This window comes from Vipera ursinii (assembly GCF_947247035.1).
Source record: "Vipera ursinii genome assembly, chromosome: 7".
Classification (NCBI taxonomy): Eukaryota; Metazoa; Chordata; class Lepidosauria; order Squamata; family Viperidae; genus Vipera; species Vipera ursinii.
Genome location: NC_139521.1, coordinates 47382358 through 47409620, shown reverse-complemented (window position 1 = coordinate 47409620; position 27263 = coordinate 47382358). Strand labels below are relative to the sequence as shown.

Here is a 27263-nt window from a genome sequence, read left to right as displayed (position 1 = left end):
TCCAATGAGCAGTCTGGTTTTACTTTGTCTACTATTGCATTTTTTGCCGTTCTTGTGATTCAATGTGTCTCTAGATTTTTTTTCCCCAGCACCATTATTCAAAGACATCTTTTTAATTTTTTCAGTCTTTCTCATGGTGCACTTATCAAATGGGAAAACCATAGCCTTAACAAGGCATACATTTGTTGTCAGGTTGATGTTTTTGTACTTTAATACAAATTTTTGCATAAAAACACCTAGAGCTCTTAAGTGTGTGTAAGAGAGGGAGAATAAATATTATCAAATCTCTCCTTTGAGTAGATTTATACTTAGGGCTTTCAAAAAGGTTACCATAATACGACAATGATGTCACTACACAAATGACATTAATTAATCTTAACTTTAATGTACATGTAACTTCTTCCTTTGGGCTACTTCTGTCCAAAGGAAATGTGGACAATCACTACTAAATAGGAGTCACATTGAGTTTTTACTGTACTTGCAGTTCTTAACTTATTTGGTCACACAATTGATTCTGCTGGTTATAGAGATCAACTAGAGTCTTTTCTCTGTTTTGTCCCTGTGCAGCAGATTCAGTGTAAGATTTTTATCACTGTTTTTCAGTTGTGTTACTGGTATCAAACTTTATTATAACAAGTCACGGCTTGCTTGATCACAGCATATTAAATAATAATACACTGGATTTACACATTTTAGACAAATGAATGAAGCCAATATTGGGTTTCCACAAAATTCTGTACTGCATATTAGCCAAAAGAATTTAAGCTACTATCATATGTAAATCTGTCCAGTGTACTTAACTTAAAGTTTGGTTTGTTATATGAGTCAAGACCAATGGATAATTAAATAAATTATGGGTAAACATGTTGAACTTTACATGAATTTTAATTTAATTTTACAAATTAAATGTGGCAGGACTGTTTAGATTTCATTCTGTTTGTAAGATTACATGATTTTAGAAATTAGTAAAGACATTAAATACATTTATTGGCAGTTATAGTGTTATTTCTTAACAAAATTTTATAGTACAATGATTGTATAATAGTTTTTTTTCTCCACTAAAATTGAATATTAAGGCTTACCATCAAAGTTCTTAATTACTATTTATTTTATTTATTTATTTATTTTAATTCCATTTATATCCCGCCCTTCTCCGAAGACTCAGGGCGGCTTACAAGCATATTTATGTACAAATTAATAGCCAGGACACCTGATGCAAGTATATAAAAAAAAACCTACCTCCTAACTTGCATTTAAACTTCACCAGCATTGCTAAATGTCTTTACAGAAGAGGAGGGTTTGGAAAGGGGGGGGGAATATCAGATTATACCGGTAAACCTTAGTTTCCCAGCTCCTAACACAACACACACACACACACACACACACAAAAATACACGAAGAGAATGGGGTTCACTTATTTATTGCATTGGGAGCCAGGGAGTTACTCGTCGTTATCTACGCGGCTCATGAAGTCCACAAGGCGTACAAGGAGCGGACCAGAAAACCGAGTTGTCCTCGCTGCCGAAATAGACCCTGACAAGCGCAGCGGCACCGGGAAAGCAACGTTGCCCGGCGGAGCGGCGTTGGGACTCCAGGGCAGCCACGACCTCGGTAGGGAGCTTCCGCTTTCGGGGCTGCGCGAGGAGCTGTCAGTCAGGGAAGAGCCCCATCCCAGGTTGATGTCAGCAGATCAGCTGCTCTATAACAAAGCGCGGAGAAGGCAGCGTGCGCGAGTGGCCAGGCCCTCGGGCAAAGCGAGCTCCGAGGGGGAGAGTGGCTGAACCGGGCGGGTCTCCTCAGGCTGGGCGAGGCGGGAGCGTGACTGGCTCCAGGGAACACCTACCCAAAGCAAAAAGGCGCTGCGGCCGAGCAGGCGGACTGCTTTGCGCTCGGCGGCCCGAGCTATGGATAGCGACGAGGAGACGCTGGAAGAGACCGTCGAGGGTAAATGCGTCGAACTGGGCCCGAGGCCAGGGAGGGAGGAGTTAGGCGAGTCGCTCGCGGGCGCCGGGCTGGGGGAAGTTCGCAGCCCGAGGCGGGGACAAGCCTGAGAGTTTTTTTGTTTTTTCTGCCCCCAAAGCTCTGCGCGTCTCCAACGTTGCGAAAATGGAAAGAGCTCCTCCTCCGCTGGGAATTGCGGGAGTAAACGTGGGGCCTGTTCTTTGCGCCTTGTAGCTTTGCGGGAGGGAGCGGGCTCCTCCCTGTTGGGCTGCGCTTTGACGGGCCAAAAAAAAAGCACGCCGAAAGTTTGCCGCCTTCTGGGGAGTCGGTATTGGGAAGTTGATTTGGGGCGCGTGGCACAGCCTGGACTACACTTGGGGAAAAGTCGCTGTGGGGGTGGTGGTAAAGAACAACCTTCTCCCCTTAAATAAAGGGATCGCTGCTTCCGTCGGCAGGGACGATCTAACTCCAGAGTTACTGCAAGCTTTTGTCTCGTGTTTTCCCGGGCAGAAGCGTGGCGTGGACGGGAGCGTGCTTCGCAGTTAGCCTGAAATCTGCTGGCTGGAAGTTCCGCTACCATCCGGCACTTTCCGCTCCAGATTAATACATTCGGCGGTTAATACAGCGTTTCCCAACCTTAGGAACTTGAAGATGCGTGGACTTCAACTCCCAGAATTCCCCAGCCAGCTATGCTGGCTGGGGAATTCTGGGAGTTGAAGTCCACGCATCTTCAAGTTCCTAAGGTTGGGAAACGCTGGGTTAATAGACCAAAAAGCTCTTAGACGGGATTTAAAAACCTATTGTTTGCACCTTTGTGCCTTAGTTTCTCTCTGCACTGGCCTTAAAGAGGTTCAGAATTAATCGTCAAAAATGTTTTCAGGGACCGTGAAATCTGTGAGAAAAGCTTCTCATACTGACTTCTCCAAATAGCGTTTCGTTATTGCTTGAATAAATTGGAAAGTTCCTGTGGCTAAAATGTGACTAAAACTGCAAATCCTACTGAACTGCTTTAATTTCCTGCATTATTGTGTTTTTTTTTGGAGATACACCGTTGAGCTCCGTGCCCCACAAACTTTTCTCCAGTAATTTTTAATGTGAATGTATATTTCTAATGAAAAATGTTAAAATGTATAGTATTTGGAGATGTTAAAATGAAAATTTGGTCTTAAAAAAATCCTAAGGTATTTAAACAGAGTTTGAATATTTAAACTCTGTTTAAATACCTTAGGATTTTTAAATATTCATTTGTTACTGCTGGAAGTTTCTAGCAAGACTTTTAGAAATGGCACATGTCAAATTGCTTAATTCTGATCTAGAATAATAACTACATTGCAATCCTGACACCATATAATTTGGAAACAATAATTGTATTATCAGTGGAAGATTCTGCCTTTTGAACTAATATAAATTACCGGTATGTTTAACTGCTGACTTAATGTTTATAGTGGCTACATTTAAAACATGAAATGTATTTTAAGTAAATTCATTAAATATGGAATTCTATTCCTGGTTGCATACAAATTAAGGGTCTGTGAGCATCATTGTGGACTGGTTTTTTTTTATGTGTTGACTTAGATCACGGGTGTCAAACTCAATCACGTCATGTGACATGACGGGTTTTTTGCCTTTGCGGAGCAGGGTGGGTGTGGCCTGCACATGATGCATCCAGCCTGCAGGCCACCAGTTTGACACCCCTAACATACTAAACATTTTTTCATTTAAGACAAGGAAAAGTTAAATCTAATTTGAGTACAGTATTCTAATGTGGGACTACACTTTAAAATCAGTTAGGTTAATCTGTGTGTAATCTAAAAAAGTGGCACATAAATTGAAGAGAAAGAGACAAGCTAGACATTACTAGGAGAAATATTTTACTAATTTTGTGCAACTGAAAACTTGATCTAAGCTTTGATTCTCACTATGAGTCATTAGGACACATCACTATTTACTGTATTCAGTCATCTGAACACACTCTAGCTTATATTAGGTAAGTATAAGTGTTATAAGTATACTATAATTAGTAAGCGTATGCTAACATATAATGGAGTTACTAGCAGTTTTAATAATGTCACCAGTCAAATCCATATGTTACGAAGTCATAAACCTACAAGTATTGATGCATTATTTAATCCTATCAGGAATCGCCAACCTTAAAGTTAAAAATTAGTATAAATATGGCCCAAACAGATTTTTTTAAGTTTATAGGATTTTTTAAAAATCCACACCTTCCATCCTTCCGAGGTAGGTAAAATGAGGACCCAGATTGTTGGGGGCAATTAAGCTGACTTTGTAATAATGCCGCTTAGGGGGTGTGTGAAAGCCCTAATAAGCAGGCATATACATAGAATGAAGGCTACTACTAAGCTTGTAAGCCGCCCTGAGTCTTCGGAGAAGGGCGGGATATACGGTAAATGGAATTACGTAAAATAAATAAATAAATATATAAATGGAGGAAAAAAGAATTGTTAAAGCCATAGCTTGTTTTTTGAACTCCATACATATATTTTTGTAATCCTCCAGCAAGCAGTGAAGAAATAAATATAGTGGAGCCAGCCCTATTTTCAGCCTTTTTGGATAAAATGATAATAAAAATGAACACACCTATGTGCAGAATATTTATTTATAGTCTTCAACTGAGCAGAGACATACCCTTCCAATGAATTCAGACATGTACTTCCTGCAGGAGGAGGTATGTTATGTGTCTGGGCATGTCCAGAACAAGTACTTGATGTGCACAAAGTATGTCTTACAAGATGAGATTGTTACATGACTGGACATGGAGAGAGCATATTCTGCAAGATTATATGCTTGTAGTAAAGGGTGCCGTGCCCTAACTTGTCAGCACAGAAGAAGAAGCCTTTATCAGGCAGCCTGGAAGCAGATTTATTTAATGTAAAATTAAACCTCCCAAATTAAAGGCTAGGAGGAGAAACTCTACTCTTGAACCATAAAAGCTTTTTTGACAATGTACAGAATGGAGTTATACTGCATTTTCACTTTAGATTCTGCAATAGAGCAAATCGTAAGTATAAAGATGAAGAAAAACAGTGCTTCAGGACAGTTTTGAGTCCAATGTCCTAATTTTATTTTGTATTATTTTTAGAAATGATGTGCTCAAGATATTAGCATGACAGAGTCTGAAAGTCTATAGCATCAAAATCCATTGTTCTTTAATGAGTTGTCTATTGGACTAAGAAAACAAGTTTATGGCTTTATTAAAACAAGACTCATAAAATGTTTTTGTTGTAGACATTCCAATCCTGAAGCTTTTTGGATCATCATAAATATTTTCAGAAAACAGGATAAATTTTATTTCATGTAGGATACTTTTGTTGAGATGGGAACTTTCATATATTACTTTGAGTAGAACACTGCTCTTCAATTAGTAATATCCGGTACTGGGGCTGAATTGACTATCTGAAAAGGTTAGTATGTCAGACTTGCTCCTGATAACAAGATATTGGCATTTCTCCATTGAATTTTAATAGATCTACATACAAAAATCAAAATTTGTTTTATTTCTTTTCCTAATCTGTTTAATGTCACCCTGTTAAACAGAGAGGTACAATTTAATCAATGCAAAGTATCCAAATCAGACTTCTTAGAGTGGTTTTGCAAAGATCTTAAGAATTTAGATCTGATTCAGCTAATTTATCACATTAACATGAGAGCATAACATAGCATATGTGACTTCAAGGGTTTTTTTGGTTTTTCTACCATTTCATAGCTAAGAAGACATTTTTTGAGGAGACGCAGCTAAGTGGATATTATTTCTTTGAGAAGTCTTGTTAGAGGGAAAGTAGCATTTGGGAACTTTTTCTTTTTTTCTTTTAAAATGATTTTTTCCCTTTAAAATGAAATATCAGGCTCATAATGTTAGATCATGAATTATCTATTTTCACATAAATATTGGTAGAATTTAAGGTTCCTTCCAAGAATTCCTGCAGTAATTCTGACTTCTGTTGGGTCACTTTTTTCTTTAGGTTGGTTAGATGATCAGATCTTTGTATTAGAATATGATCTTAGTCACTAGTGTTACTTGGCTGATTTGAGTGGCCAGGGTTGTACACAGTGGTGGGATTCAGCCAGTTTGCACCACTTCAGCAGAACCGGTAGCTAATTTTTTGTTGCCCAGGCTCAGAATGGACTTCCGGAAGCAGCATCCATACAGACAACCAGTTGTTCACATATTTGAATCCCACTACTGGGTGTACACCTGGTTACCTGGATTTGATAGGGATGTTCCTGGCTCTGGAAAAAGTAGTGACCCTTTCTTGAAAAGGCCATCTCTTGATCCAGCAATTTGGGGCAGTTTTCACTCCTTTTAGATAAGATTGTTGATAAGAATCAGACCTGAATGGCTAGTCAGTATTAATAGGGGAAGAGTTTCAAGCCCATAATTGTTCTAGTGCAGATTACCACAATGCTAGGCTTCTCCCCAAATTATTTAAAGTCTTTATAAAACTGTGGGAAAGATTATCAATTGGTTTGAGATAAAAGTATCATTGGTATGCTAATGATACTGAGCTGTACATCACCACTTTAGACCATGTCAAGGATGTTGTAAAGATATTAAGTAAGTGTTAGGAACTGGTTGTGAAGAAACAAATTCTGATTAAACTCTAGTAAGTCAGAGGTATTGTTCATCCATAAAAATATTCCGCTTTCCTGAAACCTGGTTCCAGCTGTGGCTCTGAGTGGACTAGAATGGTCTTTTCTCAACTTCAGCTAATATGCCAGTTATAACCTTACCCGGACTCAAGCACAGTAATGATTCATGAGCTTATTACAGTGAGATTATTACATTGAACTAATGCAATATGTTCTACTTTGAGGATAATGTAGAAGTATTGCTGATATAGAAAGCAGGAACCCAGGCTGCTGTGATCCCAGCATTGCAAAAGAAAACTTATTTTATGGGTGATACACTGATTTGGGCACCATTCAAAATGCTATTACATAGGAAGTTAATACAGGACAAAGCGCTGGGTTACCTCAGCAACTACATTGCCCCAAATTATTTTGCCCATCCTAGAAGCCTGTTGTAAGACCCTGCCCCCAGGTGAGGTGAGGTGGGCATGGGCCTAAAGATAAATTTGTGGAATATGGCTCTAATTTTGTGAAATATGTTGACCCTGAAAGCATACTTAGCCATTTAGGAGGCTTCTTAAAAATCTTCCATTTCAAATAGGCCTTTGAGGATGTTGATAAGTGGAAGGAGGGTGGTCATCTTATTTTTTATTAGTTGGTGCTTACTTAAAATTCTTATACTTAAACAACAAAAGCAAATTATAATAACACATCTGTGGATTTTAACACATTTCCCTGGAATTGGAGATCTTGGATGATGGGGATTTCTTGCTTGTCTCAGGGTCACTTTGTCCCACATAAAAATGTTACAAGAAACATGATATATTTGAAAATCCCATTCACCAGTTTTCATATTGCTACAAACATAGAAATCTGTTACTCGGGTATAAAATATGCTGTAATGGGACTGTTTGCATTTTGACTTTAAGTATTGTTATTAGAAGAGGTGAGATAATAAAGATCCCTGATTGTTTTGTTCACCTTTACTTCTGTGCTATTTATTTCATTTGTACAATCTCTACATTTATTCACACTGAAAGAATTTTCCAATGTCTCTAACATCCTTTGTTCTAATCAATCCAAATATTGCCAATGTTTCTACATCTCTCTCATATTCAATAGTATTATGAACTTTGAAAGTTTAGCAAAATGTGATCAACCTTTGAACATGTTGATTCCAAGGAAGTAAAACTATCAGATCAATAATTCATTGTCAAGCTCTATAAAGATGCTGTGGAACAAATGTCAACTATAGTTAGCAATGCAGTCTGATACAATTACAAGTCAGTGTTGTCTGAAAACTGACAGTAATAAAATCTATGCTTTCTTGGGCAGCTGATGCAGTTTTCACTCTTGCAGATAACCAGGTAAGTGGCATTATCTGCAATATGCACTTTTTAAAAAAAACAGTTTGTTTGATCTGAGTCAAAACTAAGAACAAATATTTCAATTGACTAAATATTATAATGTCAAGAAATAAACCATTGGAAACAATATAACCTAAGAATTATTACAAGTGCATAACAAGATACAGTAAAAGATACATTTGAATAAAAACACATTTCTCGTATATCTAAAAATGTCCCACTGTTTGAATTGAGTTCCTGTTTTCTCTCCTTGTATGTCTAGATCTGTAGAAAATGGAGTAAAATAAAACCTATGACTCCATACAAATTTGGTACAGTATGCATTAAATTTGCTGCAACATTCCTGCTGTCAAAATGATGTCCTGTATAAATTTGGGATATAATGAAATAAACTGAGTTGTGTTGACTCATCTGATTTGGTCATATTTATTTATCTCACTGTGTCATGCTTCAAAATGTTTTCACTTGTCTACTTCATATATCAAAAATGTGCAGGTTTATTCATGGGATACAGACTCTTTGGGATCATGCAGATATAAAAAAAGTTTGAAAATATATCACCCATGATTTATTGGGGGGGGGGTGTCTGCGTTATTTTATTTGCTTGGCATAAGTCATTTTACATCAATGTACTAGGTCAGTAGCACTTGTCTGATAGCTACATTTCTACATGCATAGATTTCCTTAATAGAATGTAATCTCTCCCAGTTTTGCAGAATGCTGGTCATTTGGACCTTATGCTATTTTTTCATTCTCCACTCAGAACATATATTCGATTCTGAAAGAGGAGAGAGATGTATTTATCAGTGTCTTAAATAATAATTTAAGTGGATAAATACTATATTTCTACTGAATTTATAAATACTCAAGCAGTATAAGGGCAATGTGCTAGAGGAATTTGAGTTAGTTTGGCTGGATAAAATCAGTGTCCAATGCTGTTTCTTGTAAGAACAGATTGCTTGTGTGAGTCCCACTGTTTTTCAAGATAGTTTTTTATTGTTATTTTTTTAGGAACACTTGATGATGATGATATGCCCCATGGGTTTTGTATAGTCACATATTCTTCCACAGACAGATTTGAAGGGAACTTTGTGCATGGAGAAAAGAATGGTCATGGAAAATTCTTCTTCTTTGATGGAAGGTAGACATCACAATGTTTATGAGTTCTTTTACTGGATTCTGAATTCATATTTAGCCAGAGTGTTTTAGACACAAATATATGATGTATCAAAATTAGTGGGTAGGCTTAACGTACTGAACTAGTACCTATGATTTCTAAACCACAGTGTTTGGAAACATAAAACATGTTGATCTATGAAATAAATAAATCAACAGTATGACTTAGGATGTTAGAGATAGTCTTTGACTTACAACCATTCATTTAGTGACTGTTCAACATTACAACAGCACTGAAAAATCTGTACAAAGTTCAACAGGTACTTACAACCATGGCAACATCTGGAGGTCAGATGATTGACGTTCAGATGATTGGCAATTGGTATATATTTATGAGGGTTGCAGCATCCCATTTGCAACCAGTCCGATCAGCTTCCAACAAGCGAAGTCAGTGAGTGAAGCCAAATTTGTTTAATGACCATGTGATTCACTTAACTGCAGTGATTCACTTAACAATTGTAAAAAATTGGGCATAACTCACTTAACAATTGCTTTGTTTAACATTGAAAATTCTGGTCCAAATTGTGGTCCTGAATTAAGAACTACCTGACTATTTATTTGCTGGGTTTACTTTAAAAAAATGCAATCAAGTACAATGATACGTTACAAGCTCCATTGGCTTTATACTGTTATTTATTTATTTTAAATATTAATGTTCTTTTTTTAAAAAAAAATATAATGCTTTATAATGGTGGGATAATTTATTTATTTATTTTATTTATTCATTGATAAAGTGAAGTAACAAATTACTTGTGCTGTAGAACTTATGATTGGTCCTGCATTCTTTGACTTCTGTTCTATATTATATGGAACAAAAATAATTATTAAGTTCTTACCAAAAATAAGTAAGTTATAAATAGTAGACATGTTCTTGATCTTTTCTAAGTTCTTTAGTTCATGTTCTTTTCTGTGAAGTCATTTCGATGCCTTTATAGTGTGTATATGATTTGAAGCCACAGCTTGTAAGCCGCCCTGAGTCTTCGGAGAAGGGCGGGATATAAATGGAATTAAAATAAATAAATAAATAAAATATCATTGTCTCTTTAAGCTCTTTAACCCAAAATGCTGAAAATGGAACTAGAACTAAGTCACTTTCCTCTTTGCCACAACTTTGCAATAACTGACCATTTCTTTAAATGGAAAAGAGCAATAGCTATATCATAAGGTCACAATGTATAAGACATATTACAAAGTATCACTCTTCACTATATAAAATTTATCAGAAAAGGCAGGTTTTTAAAAACCTTCTTTAAATAAACTAAAGCTGTGATTTACATCACAAAAAACAGAAATAAATTGATCATTTAAAAAAAATCTTGGACATGAATAGTCTGTCCGATAGGGCAGGTTGTCAAATTATACTGAAAGGAAGCCAAAGAAGAAAGAAAAAACAACTCTAAAGGAGTAATATCACAGAACTGTGGTGCAAGCACTAAGTAGTCCATCTTTCTTAAGGTCACTCACTTTGTTACCCATCTCAGGTACAAACAGCAAGGTCTTTAAAGAAGATATGAAGAACTTCTATTTAAAAGGAGGACACATTTAGGTAAACAGATCTTAAATTAGGAAGGGTCTTAATTTTTTTCTCTGCAAAAGAGATAAAATAACAATCATTTCTACACTATCCTTTTTTTCTTTGCTAGCACTCTAGAAGGCTTTTATGTTGATGATAGTCTGCAAGGCCAGGGAATATACACCTATGAGGATGGAGGCGCACTTCATGGGACTTACATTGATGGTGAACTGAATGGGCCAGCTCAGGAATATGATGCTGATGGACGATTGGTCTTCAAAGGGCAATACAAAGATAATATTCGGCATGGATTTTGTTGGATTTACTATTCAGTAAGTTGGATTATTTTTCTCATATATTTCAGCATGTAACATTAACAGTTATACCAAAGAATCTACGGGGTTCAAGAGAGAGCTTCACATCAACACAGTGCAGGCTTCATCTCTTTAGTACATATATGTGATGAAAAATGCATTACAAAAGTGGCAGAAATTGTTACACAGCAATACAATGCTGTTTTCGTTATTTTGTTCACTTCTTCACAGCTAAATGGAGATACAGTAGCTTGTTACAGTTTGGATGCAAATGAGTATCTTATTTTATTACAGTTGTGTATAGTATTGCCAAATCTGGACTGACTAATGGAAGTTTACAATATAATAAAAATTATACAAGTATACATGTATACTACAAGTATATAACTAAAACAAGAAAGAAGATTAAAAAATAAGAAAAATAAATAAGCATAGTGGAATACAGTTGTTCATAGCAATGCAAGTTTAAATGCAGAAAAGTTCCACCTTAGGAGTTTTATAGAGTGGATCCAGGTTGGCTCCAACATAAACTGTTTGCTGCCGTGTGTCAATTTTGGGCACATAAACAAATGCATGAACTATCTTGTGTGGCTTAGATAAAGGTTTTAATAAATATATTTGAGACAATCTTAACCAATTTTGATATAGAATAATTACAGCAGAATTGCTGTTATTTCATGAATGAATGAATGGCTCTATTCAGGATGCTAAGGCTAGTGACACTTTGCCTTGGTAAATACGGAGCTGGTTCTATGGAGACATCCCTCCATTGGCAACAAAATGTTCTCAGTTGTGTAACTTGAAGAACAAAGCATGCTATTGGATTCCTATACATAGCATGCTTTTCCTGTCTTATTTCAAAATAGGTTTGAAGGCAGTATTAAGCTATGGAAGAAGACTGAATAATAGCCCTTTGCATTCAGTTCTGAATTGTCCCTAGGAAAGTAAGAAAAAATATATCTTGCTTTGCAGCCATAATTAGCAAAGAACCATATTACTAAAGTATTTTATATGCAATATTCTTCAGTATGATACCCTTTAAAGCAGACTTGTCAAACTGCTGGCCCACAGGCCAGATGCATCATGCTGAAACCGCACCCACCCCAATGCCGGCAATGGGGGAAAAAGTCGTGATACGTCGCAGGACATCACATGACATCGTGAGTTTGACATGCCTGCTTTAAACATACTGAGGACTACTGTTCTTCAATTTACTTCTCAACATGGGAATAGCAGTTGCATGATATCTGAAGATTGCCAGCTTGGAAAAAGCTATATGAATGTTTGGCAAAATTAATGAACTCAAATGCAGCATAATCTTTTCTCCAAGTTATCCTAGCTGAGAAGCACAGGATGAAACACATAACATTTCTGCCCATGGAAAGAACTTTCTGTTATCTGAAAGTTGACAGAACTATTTTTTAATATTTTATTGGAAGATTTTAAAATTATGAGCTGTCAAAACTTTTTTTTTGAAAACCCAAATAAACCCACTAGCAGAATTGTTCTGTTGGTTAAGATATATTGAGCTCAAAATAGAGAATAGAGAAAGATAGAGAAAAACTGGGAAAAGAGAAGAGCTGAGTTACATTGCATTCAAATGACAAAAATGGTAATAGAGGCTAGTACAACATATGAAATCCAATAAGAGCAAAAAAAAATATAGTCCTTTGTATTTTAACTCACCCTTTCAGTCATAATCTCCCTGAAATTTGGATACAGCATATTTTCCAAATTCAGTGGTGACTTAGCTTTGTTAGAATATGTTAGGGTTGAGCTGTTGGTTTGGAAGCAAAACACAGTAAAATTGATTATTTTGTAATTTGTTTTGAAAAATGGAACCTGTCACTCAAATAATTTTCCATTAGAGGTAGACAGTTTGAGAATCCCTTGTGAGAGGGCTTTCTTTTTCCTCAGGTTCTGCCTTTTAAATTTTAAATGTATACAGTATGTGTTTAAATAAATCCCTTCATCTTTACAGACCAAGCATTTAACATTAATAGGACTGAAATGGTGAGTGGAGAGGTGCAAAAGTCAGAGTAAATGAAAGAATAGGAAATGAAAGAATAAAAGTTCTAACTGGCACTTTTATTGTCCAGATCAGTTTTTTTCCCACTTTGTTCCCTGTAAGTCTAAGATTCTGTGAGAGATTAAGGACAATTTCTTAAAAAAAGTCAGTTGTCTAACCTTTGCCTTTTGATCAGGGTACTGGAAATTTAACTTAACTTTTTAAATTTGGGTTGAAAAAGTTTGAGAACCCCTGATCTCAATATTGAGACTAAAGATTTTGGCTAATAATAATCTTCACTGAATTAAAAAAAATAGCACACAATATTTTCCCTTAATTTTTGGAAATGCTTTTGTTGTTCTTTTTCAGGATGGTGGGTTTCTGGCTGGAGAAGTTAATGAAGAAGGAGAGATGACTGGAGAAAAGCTGGCCTATGTGTACCCTGAGGGAAAGACGGCATATTATGGACACTTCATAGATGGTGAAATGATAGAAGCAAGACTGGCAAAAGTTATACTGACAGAAGAAGAAAAACTACAATTTGATATTGTGCCAGGCAGTAAGTTGTCACTGATGTACTATATTATATCTCATAATGTGTGAATGTCTAGATCAGGGGTAGGCAACCTCGGCTCTTTTATGACTCATGGACTTCAACTCCCAGAATTCCTGAGTCAGATGCTGACTCAGGAATTCTGGGAGTTGAAGTCCATGAGTCATAAAAGAGCCAAGGTTGCCTACCCCTGGTCTAGATACTCTTAAAGATTTGACTACTTTATTAAAGTACTGTATTTACAATATATATTGCCGTTAGGGCCAAAATTCTTCCAATAGCTAATTCTATGTGTTTTACTAAATAATGTAGCAATGTGAACCTATAGGTAAAGGTAAAGGTTCCCCTGCACATGCGTGCTAGTCGTTTCCAACTCTAGGGGCCGGTGCTCATCTCCGTTTCAAAGCCAAAGAGCCAGCGCTTGTCCGAGGACGTCTCCGTGGTCATGTGGCCGGCATGACTAGACGTCAAAGGCGCACGGAACGCTGTTACCTTCCCACCGTAGTGGTCCCTATTTTTCTACTTGCATTTTTACGTGCTTTCGAACTGCTAGGTTGGCAGAAGCTGGGACGAGTAACAGGCGCTCACTCTGTTACGCGGCACTCAGGATTCGACCCACCAAACTGCCGACCATCTGATCGACAAGCTCAGCGTCTTAACCCACTGAGCCACATTTGATGTTAATAGTTACGTTGGCTTTTTATATTTTGAATGCAGATCTCCATTTACAATAGCTGAATATACAAAGGAAAGGAAAGATTCTCAGAACCATATGTAATTACTGTTCCCCTGTGTTTCTTTTTTCAGTCAAGTGTATGAATTTAATTTTAAATGGAGAGCAGATAAAATAAATATAAATATTGTAATCTATAGTCTCATTTCAGGTCAAGAAATACAGCAATATTTGTCAAGCCTTTTTAATTTCCAGTTGTCCTCCTAAACTTTGTCTATTTTCTGGGGCCTACCAAGCACTGTGTTGACTTCCTATCTAGCAGCCATTTCTTGAGCCCTTTCTGAGAGTACTGTTGTTGAATTCCAGATTATAAACTCCTTTGCTCCAGTTCTGTGTGTCTAGTGCATAGTAGCTGGAACAAAGCAAAAAAAATGAAAAAAGAGAAAAATCCTGTGCTTTTAGAGGCAGTGAATATTGCTACTATCAAGGGGTTACTTCAAGTCAGTTTATAATAATAATAATAAAGTTGGAAGGGACCTTGGAGGTCATCTAATCCAACCCCCTGCTGAGGCAGGAAACCCTAGAGCATTTCAGATAAATGGCTGTCCAATCTTTTCTTAAAAACTTCCAGTGTTGGAGCATTCACAGCTTCTGGAGGCAGGTTGTTGCACTGATTAATTGTTCCAATTGTCAGGAAATTTCTCTTTAGTTCTAGGTTGCTTCTCTTTGGTTAGTTTCTATCTGTTGCTTCTTGCCTTGCCTTCAGGTGCTTTGGAGAATAGCTGGACTCCCTCTTCTTTGTGGCAGCCCCTGAGATATTGGGACACTGCTATCGGGTCACCCCTAGTCCTTCTCTTCATTAAACTAGACACACCCAATTCCAGCAACCATTCTTTATATGTTTTTAGCCTCCAGTCCTCTGATCATCTTTGTTGCTCTTCTCTGTACTCTTTCTAGAGTCTCAACATCTTTTTTACATCGTGGTGACCAAAACTGGATGCAGTATTCCAATTGTGGCCTTACCAAGGCATTGTAAAGTGGTATTAACACTTCACGTGATCTTGATTCTATCCCTCTGTTAATGCAGCCTAGCACTGTGTTGGCTTTTTTGGCAGCTGCAGCACACTGCTGGCTCATATTTAAGTGATTGTCCACTAGGACTCCAAGATCCCTCTCACAGTTTCTACTATTGAGCAAGGTACCACCTATACTATACCTGTGCATTTGGTTTTTCCTGCCTAAATGTAGAACCTTACTTTTTTCACATTGAATTTCATTTTGTTAGATAGCGCCCAATGTTTATGCCTTATCTAAAACTATTTGATGTTTTTTCAAGGACCCCAGTTATATAAACAGGCTAAAATAGTGAGATGGTGGCATATACATTTAATAAATAAAAACCATGAAGAAATCTAATTTTTTTTTGTTTTAAAAGAATTAGATGTGATATGGTGGCTGCTGCTTACTACTTTGGAACAAAACGTAGATTATGATTTAGTGTATGCTTTGACAATAGGTATATTGCAACTCTCTAAGGTGATGGCATTTAGGAACAGATCCATTTTTAGAATTTGGTTACCAAGGAAAATATTTCCTAATAGATTTTAGACACTTAATATTTTTAGCCATTTGTTTGATGTGTAATTTTTAAAGTTTTTAAGAAGCATGCAAAAATACTATTTAAGACTAAAGCACACTTAAAAAGAGATCCATTTATATACCTAGTATGTGCAAATAGACCTAATTCAGAATTGATTTGCAATTAGTCAAGAAGCATTATTTTTGGGTGAAGCTAAAGTCCTATAGAACTACTTACAGTTGGGAAGAAAATTGAAATGTATGTGCAAAATTCTATATTAATTGATCCTAAAATAGTGGTATTTTTTAAGATATTAAATTTGCTTAACACACTGGGTACATTTTTATCCTATATATTATTTTCTGTACTGATTTATTATAGGCCCAGTTTACAGTTTTGATAAATCTACTTCATCCTGCATTTCTACAAGTCCACTTCTTCCTGACCCTTATGAATCAGAGAGGTAGAACGTTTTGTTATAGTTTTGTTTTTCTGTGCAAATAGTTGCAAATAATATTTCACTAGATTACACAGGACTATACTGTCCATTTACTTGATTTCCAAGCCCAAATTTTAATCCTTTATGACAACATTGAGATTACCACATTTGACATCAGTCTAGTCATATCCTTTTCAAACTGTGCATTGAGCCACACAAGGCTACCCCAGTGAATTCACAATGGTGCTATGGGATCATTAACTGCTAGCTTGAAGTAGTTCACTGTTTTGCATAGCAGCACCATGAAAAAATTACCAAAATACTCAGAATGTTGTAAACTGAGAAACTGGGAATCTCTGGTCTAGTCTGTTTTCCCACAAACAGTTTTGACTCCAATCTGTCTACTCCAATCTGAGTATATTGCCTTTGAGTGTGTGTGTGTGTGTCATTACACACACACAAACACATTCACACATACACGTGAAATAAATTCAAGATGGCAGTCATGAACACATAATCAAGCCCAGTCACTTTTTACATGTATGCAACATACCGTATATACTTGAGTATAAGCCAAATTTTTCAGCCCACTTTTTGGAGGTGCCCAAACCTCCCCAAACGTCAGCAGGTCTCCGGATCTCCGTGACCTGCCTGCCTGCTTCTTTCCGCTGCGGAAAGAAGCAGGCAGGCAGGGCACGGAGATCCAGAGACCTGCTGACGTTTGGGGAGGTTTGGGGAGGTGCGCGCGCACCTCCCCAAATCTCCCCAAACTTCGGCAGGTCTCCGGACGGCGGCGGCTTGGGAGAGGTGCGCGCGATCCTGGAAGCACCGAAGCCTCGGCCGCGCGCAAGTCCTCGGTAAGCTCCGGGCGGTCACTTGCTTCGCGTCTCCTGAGGGAAGGGGGGGCGACTGGAGCGGGCGTGTTTCCTCGCCTGCTGGGCGCCGCGATTTGCCCGGGGAATGCGCGGGCCCCGAATGGCAGCGTGGAGCGAGGAAGCGGACAGCCAGGGCTTCCCCGAGAGCCGCGGCCACACAGGGTATTCCTGTGTATTCAGGCTTGCAAAATGGCGGATCGAGCCTCTGCTGGCGGCGGAGGCTTGCAGAACGGCGGATCGGCTTATACTCGAGTCACGAACTTTTTCCAGTTTTTGGGGGTGAAAATGGGGGTCTCGGCTTATACTCGAGTCGGCTTATACTCAAGTATATACGTATATTAAAATGGGTGGAACTTTGATCTTACAGTCATAACTATCATTTGTTTTTCTGATTACTCCCACAGCATAATTTCATATGATTATACTCAGAAATATGTGTTGTATATTAAACAGGACTAATTCCAAGGCTAATTTCAAAGGATTGCAATTGTGAATAAAAAAGGTTATTTAAACCTTTTTGAAATAAATTGTATATTAGGACTCATTTTTAATTATCCACAGATATCCAGAATTTAGGATAATATGAAATGTGTAATTTTAATCTTTCTAAAACATGATACGAATGCCTACTGTAGCCTTTTCCATTAAATGACTTTAAACTATTTGTTTATTTTGACATATTTCAAACTTAACACTTAGCAATATGAGCTTCGCTTCTAGATTCTGATGTATAATAAGATCTGTCCTAGAAACCTTAATGCACATGTATGAAGTTGTAGATCAGATACTATTTTTATTCATTGCTTTAATTTAGGGTCTATGTTGATGCGTCTCTTATTTCCAATGCTGGAGAAGGTTTATTTACTAAAATAGCTGCTGAAGCTGGCACAGTTTTATCTTTTTACAATGGCATACGAATTACACATCAAGAGGTAAAATACAAAGAAATCTTTTCACTGCTTCTGAAACAATTTCCACATTGCTTATTGATATTTCAGTAGTATTTTCATAGTAAATGTTTCATTAAATAGAAAGAAGGAGTGTAGGTTTATGCCATTTGTATTAATAACTGTTGCACTAATTCACATCTGTTATTTCAGATATATAAAGATTTCCTAGTAGCTATACAGGTATCTTTGACTTACGACCACAATTGAGCCCAAAATTTATGGTGCTAAGTAAGAAATTTGTCAAGTGAGTTTAGCCCCATTTTATGACTTTTCTTGTCACATTTCTTAATTGAATCACTGCAGTTGTTAAATTAGGCACACAGTTGTTAAGTGAATCTGGTTTCCCCATTGACTTTGTCAGAAGGTTGCAAAAGATGATCACATCACCCCACAACACTACAACCATCATAAATGTGAGTCAGTTGTCAAGCATCTGAACATAAATCGTGACCATGGGGATTTTGTGATACCATGATACCGTGCTCATAAGTGTGAAAAATGGTCATAGGTCACTTTTTTCAGTGCCATTGTAACTTCAAACAGTCTGTAAAGGAACTGTTGTAAGTCAAGGACTACCTGTACTGCATTTATTCTTGGCAATAATAAATGCCATATCCTTCTTCATTTTGTAATATAATTTTGTTAAATACTAAGTAAATTTGTAAGTTCTCTAGTGACGAAAAATTTACACTAGACTGTTTTTTGAGAGAGAGAGAGAGATTGAGTCAATACTGAGTTGAGAGCACACACACACACACCTGCAGAAAGTCAGCTTTTGTGTAAAATTAATGAAAGAGAAATGTGAAAAATGTGTACCCAGGGTTGCAGGTATAAAACTTTTCTTGAATAGTTATATTGGAGTGGAATATCCTTTTTCCCCTCGTAGCTCTTACCTTGTGTGGCACATTTGGCAAACAGTTTGTATATCTGGTTCTTTCTAACTAAAAAAAAAATGCATGTGAATTTTGACTTGATAAAAATAAATATTTGTCATAGCAGTATTGTTTTCAATGCCAGGTGGACAGCAGGGACTGGTCTTTGAATGGAAATACGATATCCCTTGATGATGAAACAGTCATAGATGTACCAGAACCTTACAGCCATGTAACCAAATACTGTGCCTCTTTGGGGCACAAGGCAAACCACTCATTCACCCCAAATTCTGTTTATGATTCGTAAGTATTTAACTTCTGCTTGTGACTTGAACTGTTACAATTATACACATTAATGCACTGATTTTGTGACTGTATTTATTATTTTTACACATACCTTGAAGTGGCGAACATATCCAACACACCTTCCTCCTATTTTTCCCACAATAAGATTTAGTACTATTTCTTGTGGGTAAGAATAAAAGATCTTAGAGTAAATGTAATACCACAGTGATTATTGTTTCATATGTAGAAATTAATAACTTGCATTTTTCATCTTGTTTTACTCAATCTCCATGCCTGTTTATTTTCTAGGTTTGTTCACCCTCGCTTTGGACTGATTAAATGTATTCGCACAATTCAAGCAGTGGAGAAGGATGAAGAACTAACAGTGGCTTATGGCTATGATCACAGTTCCCCTGGACAAAATGGGCCAGAAGCACCAGAGTGGTATCTGGCAGAACTAAGAGCCTTCCAAGCTTCCCTGAAAAAATGAAATGCAAGCAGTTTCCCTGTTTAGTACATTGAATCTATGCACTTATCTTTGATGCTGAAATTGGGAGAGCCAATGGTTGATCATGCTGTGATTCTTCAATACTTTCCCCTCTATTAGAAAGAGTGGGAGCCTTTTTTTTGTTTTTGTTCCTTGCAGACTAATATGTTTTAGCCACTCCTTTAAAATAATCTTTACATTTTAGCTAATGGTGCTAAATGAATTATTTAATATGCTACCGAAGAAAGTGTGGCTTTTTTTTTTTGGCAACTACTGTAGTCTGCATCAGCAGCTGTCAAAATATAGAAAGAGCATCTTTAAAACCAATTTTTTATCTGTACCTTGGTTTCTCTGATTCTGTGCAACTACATTTTGTATTTGCCATATTGTGATGATAATAGAATTGTGCTAAGTTTAATATTCTAGAAAAGCAGTATAATTTCAGAATACTGCTTTAGGGCCTTTTTTGTTTTGATGCACAACAGACCTCTCTTTACGTTATCTTCTTAAAGTCAGCACAAAAGTTTAAATTAATTGTTACATATCGGTTTTTTAAGGCTCTGAGAATAAAATAATGTGCCTGAAAGACCAGAGCTGCTATAATTTTAATCATGATAATCACATTTGAGTGACTTCTACTAGTGTATATGAGCTTTTTCTACTGCTTGTTTTTGGTTTCTTACACTGGAGAGCATAATGTCAGCTCGTATAGAACAAATGAATCAAGGATATACCAAGAAATTCCTTGTTTGCTAAATTTATCTGTCTTTTTCTTGCCTTTAATTGGTAACTTGCAGGATCCTGGGAGCTACCAATATTCATCAAAGACAGATTTCTGTAGAGCTAGGAAAGTAGCTAGAGAAATCCTACATTGCAATTTTTTTTAAAAAAAAAACCGGAGTAATTCAGAGAATTAAATGGAAAACTCAAAATTTTTACTATCAAGCGAATTATACTTATGATTGTCTAATAGTTTTATGGGCATCATGAAAGCACATTTTACTAATCCTAACTAATATTTAATAATATTGTGACAAAAATAGTAAACTTTCAGGGGTCTGGTAGCCAGTTCCTGGCATTTCTTAAACAGATTTCCAGATATGTGCACTATATACTTGCAGAATATTTGCTCTCTATTGTAGAAGTAGAAATGTCTATTTGCAATGTGCTTATTTATTTTAAAATAAATACCACTGAACTCAGTGGGACCTTCTTCAAATGTAGAGGGTTGCATTGCTAGTTTCCTATGCAGAAAAAGAACTCTGAATATGATCCTTATCAACAGACTGGTGATTCTGTTGATGAAACTGATTTGCTTATTTCACTATTTTAAATATGTAATACTGTAGTCCCTAATTACAGTCTTTATACTTGCATATTTTAATTTTTAGTTTAAAAAGAGCCATATTACTGCCAAAATAGTTTATGTAATTTATGTATCAATTTTGAACTATTGTTCAGATTATAAATTAGCATTACAGCAATAAACTACTGTTTTATTGTAAGTAACAAAGCTAGAACCTACATATTGCGGTTTCATAAGGATTTAAATCTAGGATACTGCATAGAGTACAAGATATATAGAAACTGGTCAGGTAAAAATGTAAAGAAAAAGGCTCCTAAACATTTTATTTACCAAGGGAAAATCTGTAACACCTGTATTTAAGCGCAGAGAAAAATATGGGCCATAAAATTTGGGTTGGCAGTAGAAATAGATTTGTTATTAGATTTAGGCAGCATCTCCTCCTTTATCCCACATACCATTACATCGATGAGGTTGCATTGTCCTAAAGAAACTCAGTGCATAACTCACATTTCTTGGACTCTTGGCTCCTGCCTGTGGCAGCTCTAACTAGTAGGCCCTTTGCACACTTTGGGTACTGACAGTCATTCATGCTCTTGTGACATCTTATCTGGATTACTCTACATGAGACTGCCCTTGAAGAGCACTTGGAAGCTTCAACTGGTGGAGAATACACTTGCACAAGTGGTAAATGGTATCAGTTATTAGACACATATAACACCATTTCTTCGTGAGCTGTGTTGTCAGTGTGTTTCCAGATGCAATTCAAGAACGCTAAATTTAGAGTTTATTATTAAGAATTCAGTCCTTTATATGTTTATCTGAAGGGAAGTTTTACTAAAAAATTTTTACAAAACTGCATTTGATTTCTACGTCAAGAGAATAATGGACATTTTAAATAGACATTGATAACATCACCTTGATATCCACAGAGTTCAGTCTGCAGCAAATACTTCTTTATTATTCCATAACATTGTTTCATATCCTAAAACCAATCTTATAGTACTGATGAAGCCAAGCAATTAACCCAGAAAGTGCATACCCAACATTTGCCATCCATAGACAATTTAAAATTGGCACAAGACAGCAATTATTGGGGATTGTTGACAAATATAGTTATTGTCCATGAATTGAGAAGTATTTGGAAACTGATTCATGGGAGCTAATATGATCACTACCTTCATAAATGATAACATGTAGACATTCTTTTGTCATGCTTATGCTGTGTGCTTGTAAGGGGTGCTGAATCAAACCCAATCCTGACAAGCAGTCACAATTACTGTATACTGTGAACCTTTAACACTACCAAGGATGGATTTGTCATTTTTAAAACTGTGTTCAACACTTTTGGAATACATTAAAATGGTTTCACTTTTTAAATTTAGATATTTGCCATTGTACATTATATTCTAATTTAGATTTCAACATGTTCATTACATTCTAATTCACATAGTCCCTGCAGTGATTTATAGAGATCAAAATTATTTAGTGTATAATCCTGTATCTACTACTACTACTGAGTTCAACAGAAGTTATTTGCAGTTGAATTTTCCAAACCTGTAACCATTTTCATTTGTTCAAAATGCCCAGCTTAGCGAGTGATGCTAACTAGAAGTCCTAGGTACTAAGTATCCAAAATAAGGAAGCCAACAGATGGTAAATCTGATGCATTGTGAGCTTATTTGCATAAAATTTGCATCTATTGAAGTAAAGGTACCCTATCTTCATTCAATTTTAATGGGCAGACTGCCATTTTTTTAAAGTTTCAAACTATACAATTATATCCAGAACACTTGCATATTCAATGTTGAAATACTTATCTTTCATCTAGAAACAAACACCTGCTTTATATAATTGTCACAGGGAAGTCTCATCAGTTCAGGGGTACTCCATATTTTAAGTGAATATTTAATAAAATGGTCATATGTTCAATTTAAAATCTGACTGATAAAGCAGAATATTTGTAGCTTGGGTTTGAAATGAGGGGTCCGTGGTGATCTGTGAGCTTCATTGTTTTCTTGAAGATGTTTCATTACCCAAACTAGGTAACATCATCAGTGCACATCAGCTCACCAATAATAAAGTTACCTTGTTTAGCTAATGAAATCTCTGTAAGAAAACAACCAAACTCAGAGAGCACCAAAGACCCCTCAAAAACCTGATTAGATTTTTTAAAAAATTACATTCTCTCTACTGCTTTTTCTCTCTCTGAATTTTCTGTGGAACTTCCCTATTGTAACTTATGTAAGCTTCTAGCAGAAATCTACTTCCTTGACTTAGAAAAAAACTCCTTAGCCTAGTGGAATGACTTCTTTTTCCTCAGATGAGACTTATTTTGTGTTGGGTTAGGTCGGTGTATTTATAAAACTTTCAATAATATATTAACTATTACTCAGTGACCTAAAACAAAATAATTGTACTTTATTTATGGACTTTGTTTACTATACATTGAACACACTGAACACATTGTGAAAGAAATAGAATAATGTCTCTGAGGGAAAATTGCTTTATCCTGCATTGTGAAAATAAAGTATTATATGAATTGTTGTGACACAGTTTTTCCCATTTCTTACATTATCTATGATAGTAAGTGTTAAATTGATAACTTGGTTTACATCTGGCCAAACGTGAACATTGATGGAAAGCAAAAAAAAGGGCGGATTTTTCATGGTGTTTTAGTCTCCATTTCAACATGTATCTTATTGTATTATTTTGTATTAGTTTTCTGCCCTTTATCAATATTTTAAAATTTAGTTGTGTGTTATTAAACATTTTGAGCAAAATAATTCAAGAATACATACAGAGAATCTTCAATTTCTGGACCAACCCAAGAATAATTAATAATTTAGTGCAGATACAATATAAGATGATTATCTCTATGAAAATATTTATCTTGACCTACATAGTGGGGGAAATAAGTGATAAGTTAACTATGATGTTGAAAAAGTAGACTCAAATAAATTCATGCTATGGTGAATGTATATGGTTATAGTGCATTATAATTCCACGATCAATTTATCATGACCCTTCTTTGACTAATCTCTTAGGTTTTCCTTTCAACATTAAAGCATGTTTTTTATGGAATTTAATTTAGGAGATTTATTATGATAGGCAACCAGAGGCTTTTCTTTCTATCTTCAGACAAACTGTTTAAGCCTAGCTTAGAATCAAATTTTGGATAATTCCATAGTGGAAAAAATGTTAATTAGATAGATGCTAAATATTGCAGAGTTTATAAATTAAAATACATTTCTGACACCCAAATCTGGCTGATATAAAAAATATGTCAAGTTGTCTTCTGTGCTGCCAGTTGTCATCAACTGACCATTTATGTTCTGTTTTCGCCAAACAATGAGAACTTCAAACTTCCATGAGCACTACAGGTGAAACTTGAAAAATTAGAATATCATGCAAAAGTTCATTTATTTCAGTAATGCAATCTAAAAGGGGAAACTATGAGATAGACTCATTACATGCAAAGCAAGATAGTTCAAGCCGTGATTTGTCATAATTGTGATGATTATGGCTTACAGCTCATGAAAACCCCAAATCCACAATCTCAGAAAATTAGAATATTGTGAAAAGGTGCAATATTCTAGGCTCAAAGTGTCCCACTCTAATCAGCTAATTAAGCCATAACACCTGCAAAGGGTTCCTGAGCCTTTAAATGGTCTCTCAGTCTGGTTCAGTAGGAATCACAATCATGGGGAAGACTGCTGACCTGACAGTTGTGCAGAAAACCATCATTGACACCCTCCATAAGGAGGGAAAGCCTCAAAAGGTAATTGCAAAAGAAGTTGGATGTTCCCAAAGTGCTGTATCAAAGCACATTAATAGAAAGTTATGTGGAAGGGAAAAGTGTGGAAGAAAAAGGTGCACAAGCAGCAGGGATGACCACAGCCTGGAGAGGATTGTCAGGAAAAGGTCATTCAACAGTGTTGGGGACTTTCACAAGGAGTGGACTGAGGCTGGAGTCAGTGCATCGAGCCACCACACACAGACGGATCCTGGACATGGGCTTCAAATATCGTATTCCTCTTGTCAAGCTGCTCCTGAACAACAAACAACATCAGACGCGTCTTACCTGGGCTAAAGAAAAACAGACCTGGTCTGTTGCTCAGTGGTCCAAAGTCCTCTTTTCTGATGAGAGCAACTTTTGCATCTCATTTGGAAACCAAGGACCCAGAGTCTGGAGAAAGAATGGAGAGGCACACACTGCAAGATGCTTGAAGTCCAGTGTGAAGTTTCCATAGTCTGTGTTGATTTGGGGAGCCATGTCATCTGCTGGTGTTGGTCCACTGTGCTTCATTAAGTCCAGGGTCAATGCAGCCGTCTACCAGGAGATTTTGGAGCACTTCATGCTTCCTTCCACAGACGAGCTTTATGGGGATGCTGACTTCATTTTCCAGCAGGACTTGGCACCTGCCCACACTGCCAAAGCACCAAAACTTGGTTCAATGACCGTGGGATTACTGTGCTTGATTGGCCAGCAAACTCACCTGACCTGAACCCCATAGAGAATCTATGGGGCATTGCCAAGAGAAAGATGAGAGACATGAGACCGAACAATGCAGAAGAGCTGAAGGCCGCTATTGAAGCATCCTGGTCTTCCATAACACCTCAGCAGTGTCACAGGCTGATAGCTTCCATGCCAGGCCGCATTGAGGCAGTAATTGCTGCAAAAGGGGCCCAAACCAAGTATTGAGTACGTATGCATGCTTATACTTTTCAGAGGTCTGATATTGTTCTATGTACACTCCTTGTTTTATTGATTGCATGTAATATTCTAATTTTCTGATATTGTGGATTTGGGGTTTTCATGAGCTGTACGCCATAATCATCACAATTATGACAAATCACGGCTTGAAGTATCTTGCTTTGCATGTAATGAGTCTATCTCATATATTAGTTTCCCCTTTTAAGTTGCATTACTGAAATAAATGAACTTTTGCACGATATTCTAATTTTTCGAGTTTCACCTGTATATGTTTGCTGCTTTGGTTTCATTTCTTTAGGACAGAAATCATGGAGTGTTTATTGGTGATGGATAATATGAGCATTTTGTTTGCAAACATATAGTCTAAGCAGCGGAAATGGGGATACATCATACAAAATAGATAGCTGAAATAGATTACTCTATTAATTAGATTGCTCTTATAATTTAGTGAGATGAAGAGTGCTTATTGGATCCAAATCCAGCCCTTTTTGCTCTGTTTCTCAGATGTTGATTTGCTATTTTTACTTAATTATCTAATCTTTGCCTGCATAGAGCTCTGTCTCTGGAATCTCCAAACAATCAACAAAACTGTTGTTAAAATCAATCTTAATCATAAACTCTATCAAATGATATTAGAGACAGCACAAGTTCAGCAAAATTCCACACACACCCCTCAATAACTACATATAGTGAATCTTAGCATAGCTAAGATTCTAACTTGTGCAGAGTTAGAAATTTACTCATCGTGAATTCTTCAAATCATAGGGTTGGAAAGGTTATCCCCCTGCCCAGAGCAGGAATTGTCAGATCATCCCAAACAATGTTGCAGAAGATTCCCTGGGTGTGTGACATACTACTCAGGAAGCAGCTTTCTAGTCTTTTATCCTTTCTGATGGAAAGGATCTTCAGATGCAGGTGAGCTTAATATGATTGGAACCACTATATGGAGCAAGTGGTAGGGAGGCCAAGAACTCTCCCAGCCCCCCAATTTTTGAAAGGAATATCTTGCATACATTCAGGAGGTAATGGAAAGCAAACTACAGAAGCAAAGGTTCCCTCTTCCCCCCCCCCCCCAGCAAATTGTACTTACACCTATCTCTTACCTCTGTTTCCAGTTTATATGCTAAGGGAAACTAAAACTAATAAGCCAACAACAGGTTGTGGCCACAGACCTCGGTTAAGACTTTAGCTTCAATTTCATCATGGTTCTGTACCCATATTTGGACATTCTCAAAGAATACCCCCATTGCAACCTGCATAGAGTAGTTGAGGATAGACCTTCCTCCATTTATAGCCATTTCCAGAAAGTGGCTCCTGCTGCTACCAATCTCCAAGTTTCTTTTTCAGAACCCAGATACATAGGTAGTGCTTGACTTACAACAATTAGTTAAGTGACTGTTCAAAGTTACAACGGCACTGAACGAAGTGACTCATGCCCCTTTCTTTACACTTATGACCACTGCTCCAGCCCCAGGGTCACTTGATCAAAATTCAGATGCTTGGCAACTGACTCATATTTACGACAGTCATAGTGTCCTGGGGTCATGTGATCGCCTTTTGCAACCTTCTCATAAGCAAAGTCAATGGGGAAGTCAGATTCACTTAACAACTGAGTTACTAA

The 27263-nt window shown here is 36.8% G+C and overlaps 1 protein-coding gene across 1 annotated transcript; it reads left to right on the top strand.

Moving 5' to 3' along the window:
• The first annotated feature begins 1438 nt into the window (after positions 1 to 1438).
• SETD7 (SET domain containing 7, histone lysine methyltransferase) lies at positions 1439 to 23478 on the top strand. The gene is made up of 8 exons (XM_083366967.1): positions 1439 to 1944; positions 8910 to 9039; positions 10718 to 10919; positions 13279 to 13468; positions 16096 to 16177; positions 17843 to 17960; positions 18996 to 19153; positions 19445 to 23478. The coding sequence occupies exons 1-8, from the start codon at positions 1905 to 1907 to the stop codon at positions 19623 to 19625; spliced, it is 1101 nt and encodes a 366-aa protein (XP_083223093.1). The 5' UTR covers positions 1439 to 1904; the 3' UTR covers positions 19626 to 23478.
• Positions 23479 to 27263: the final 3785 nt, after the last annotated feature.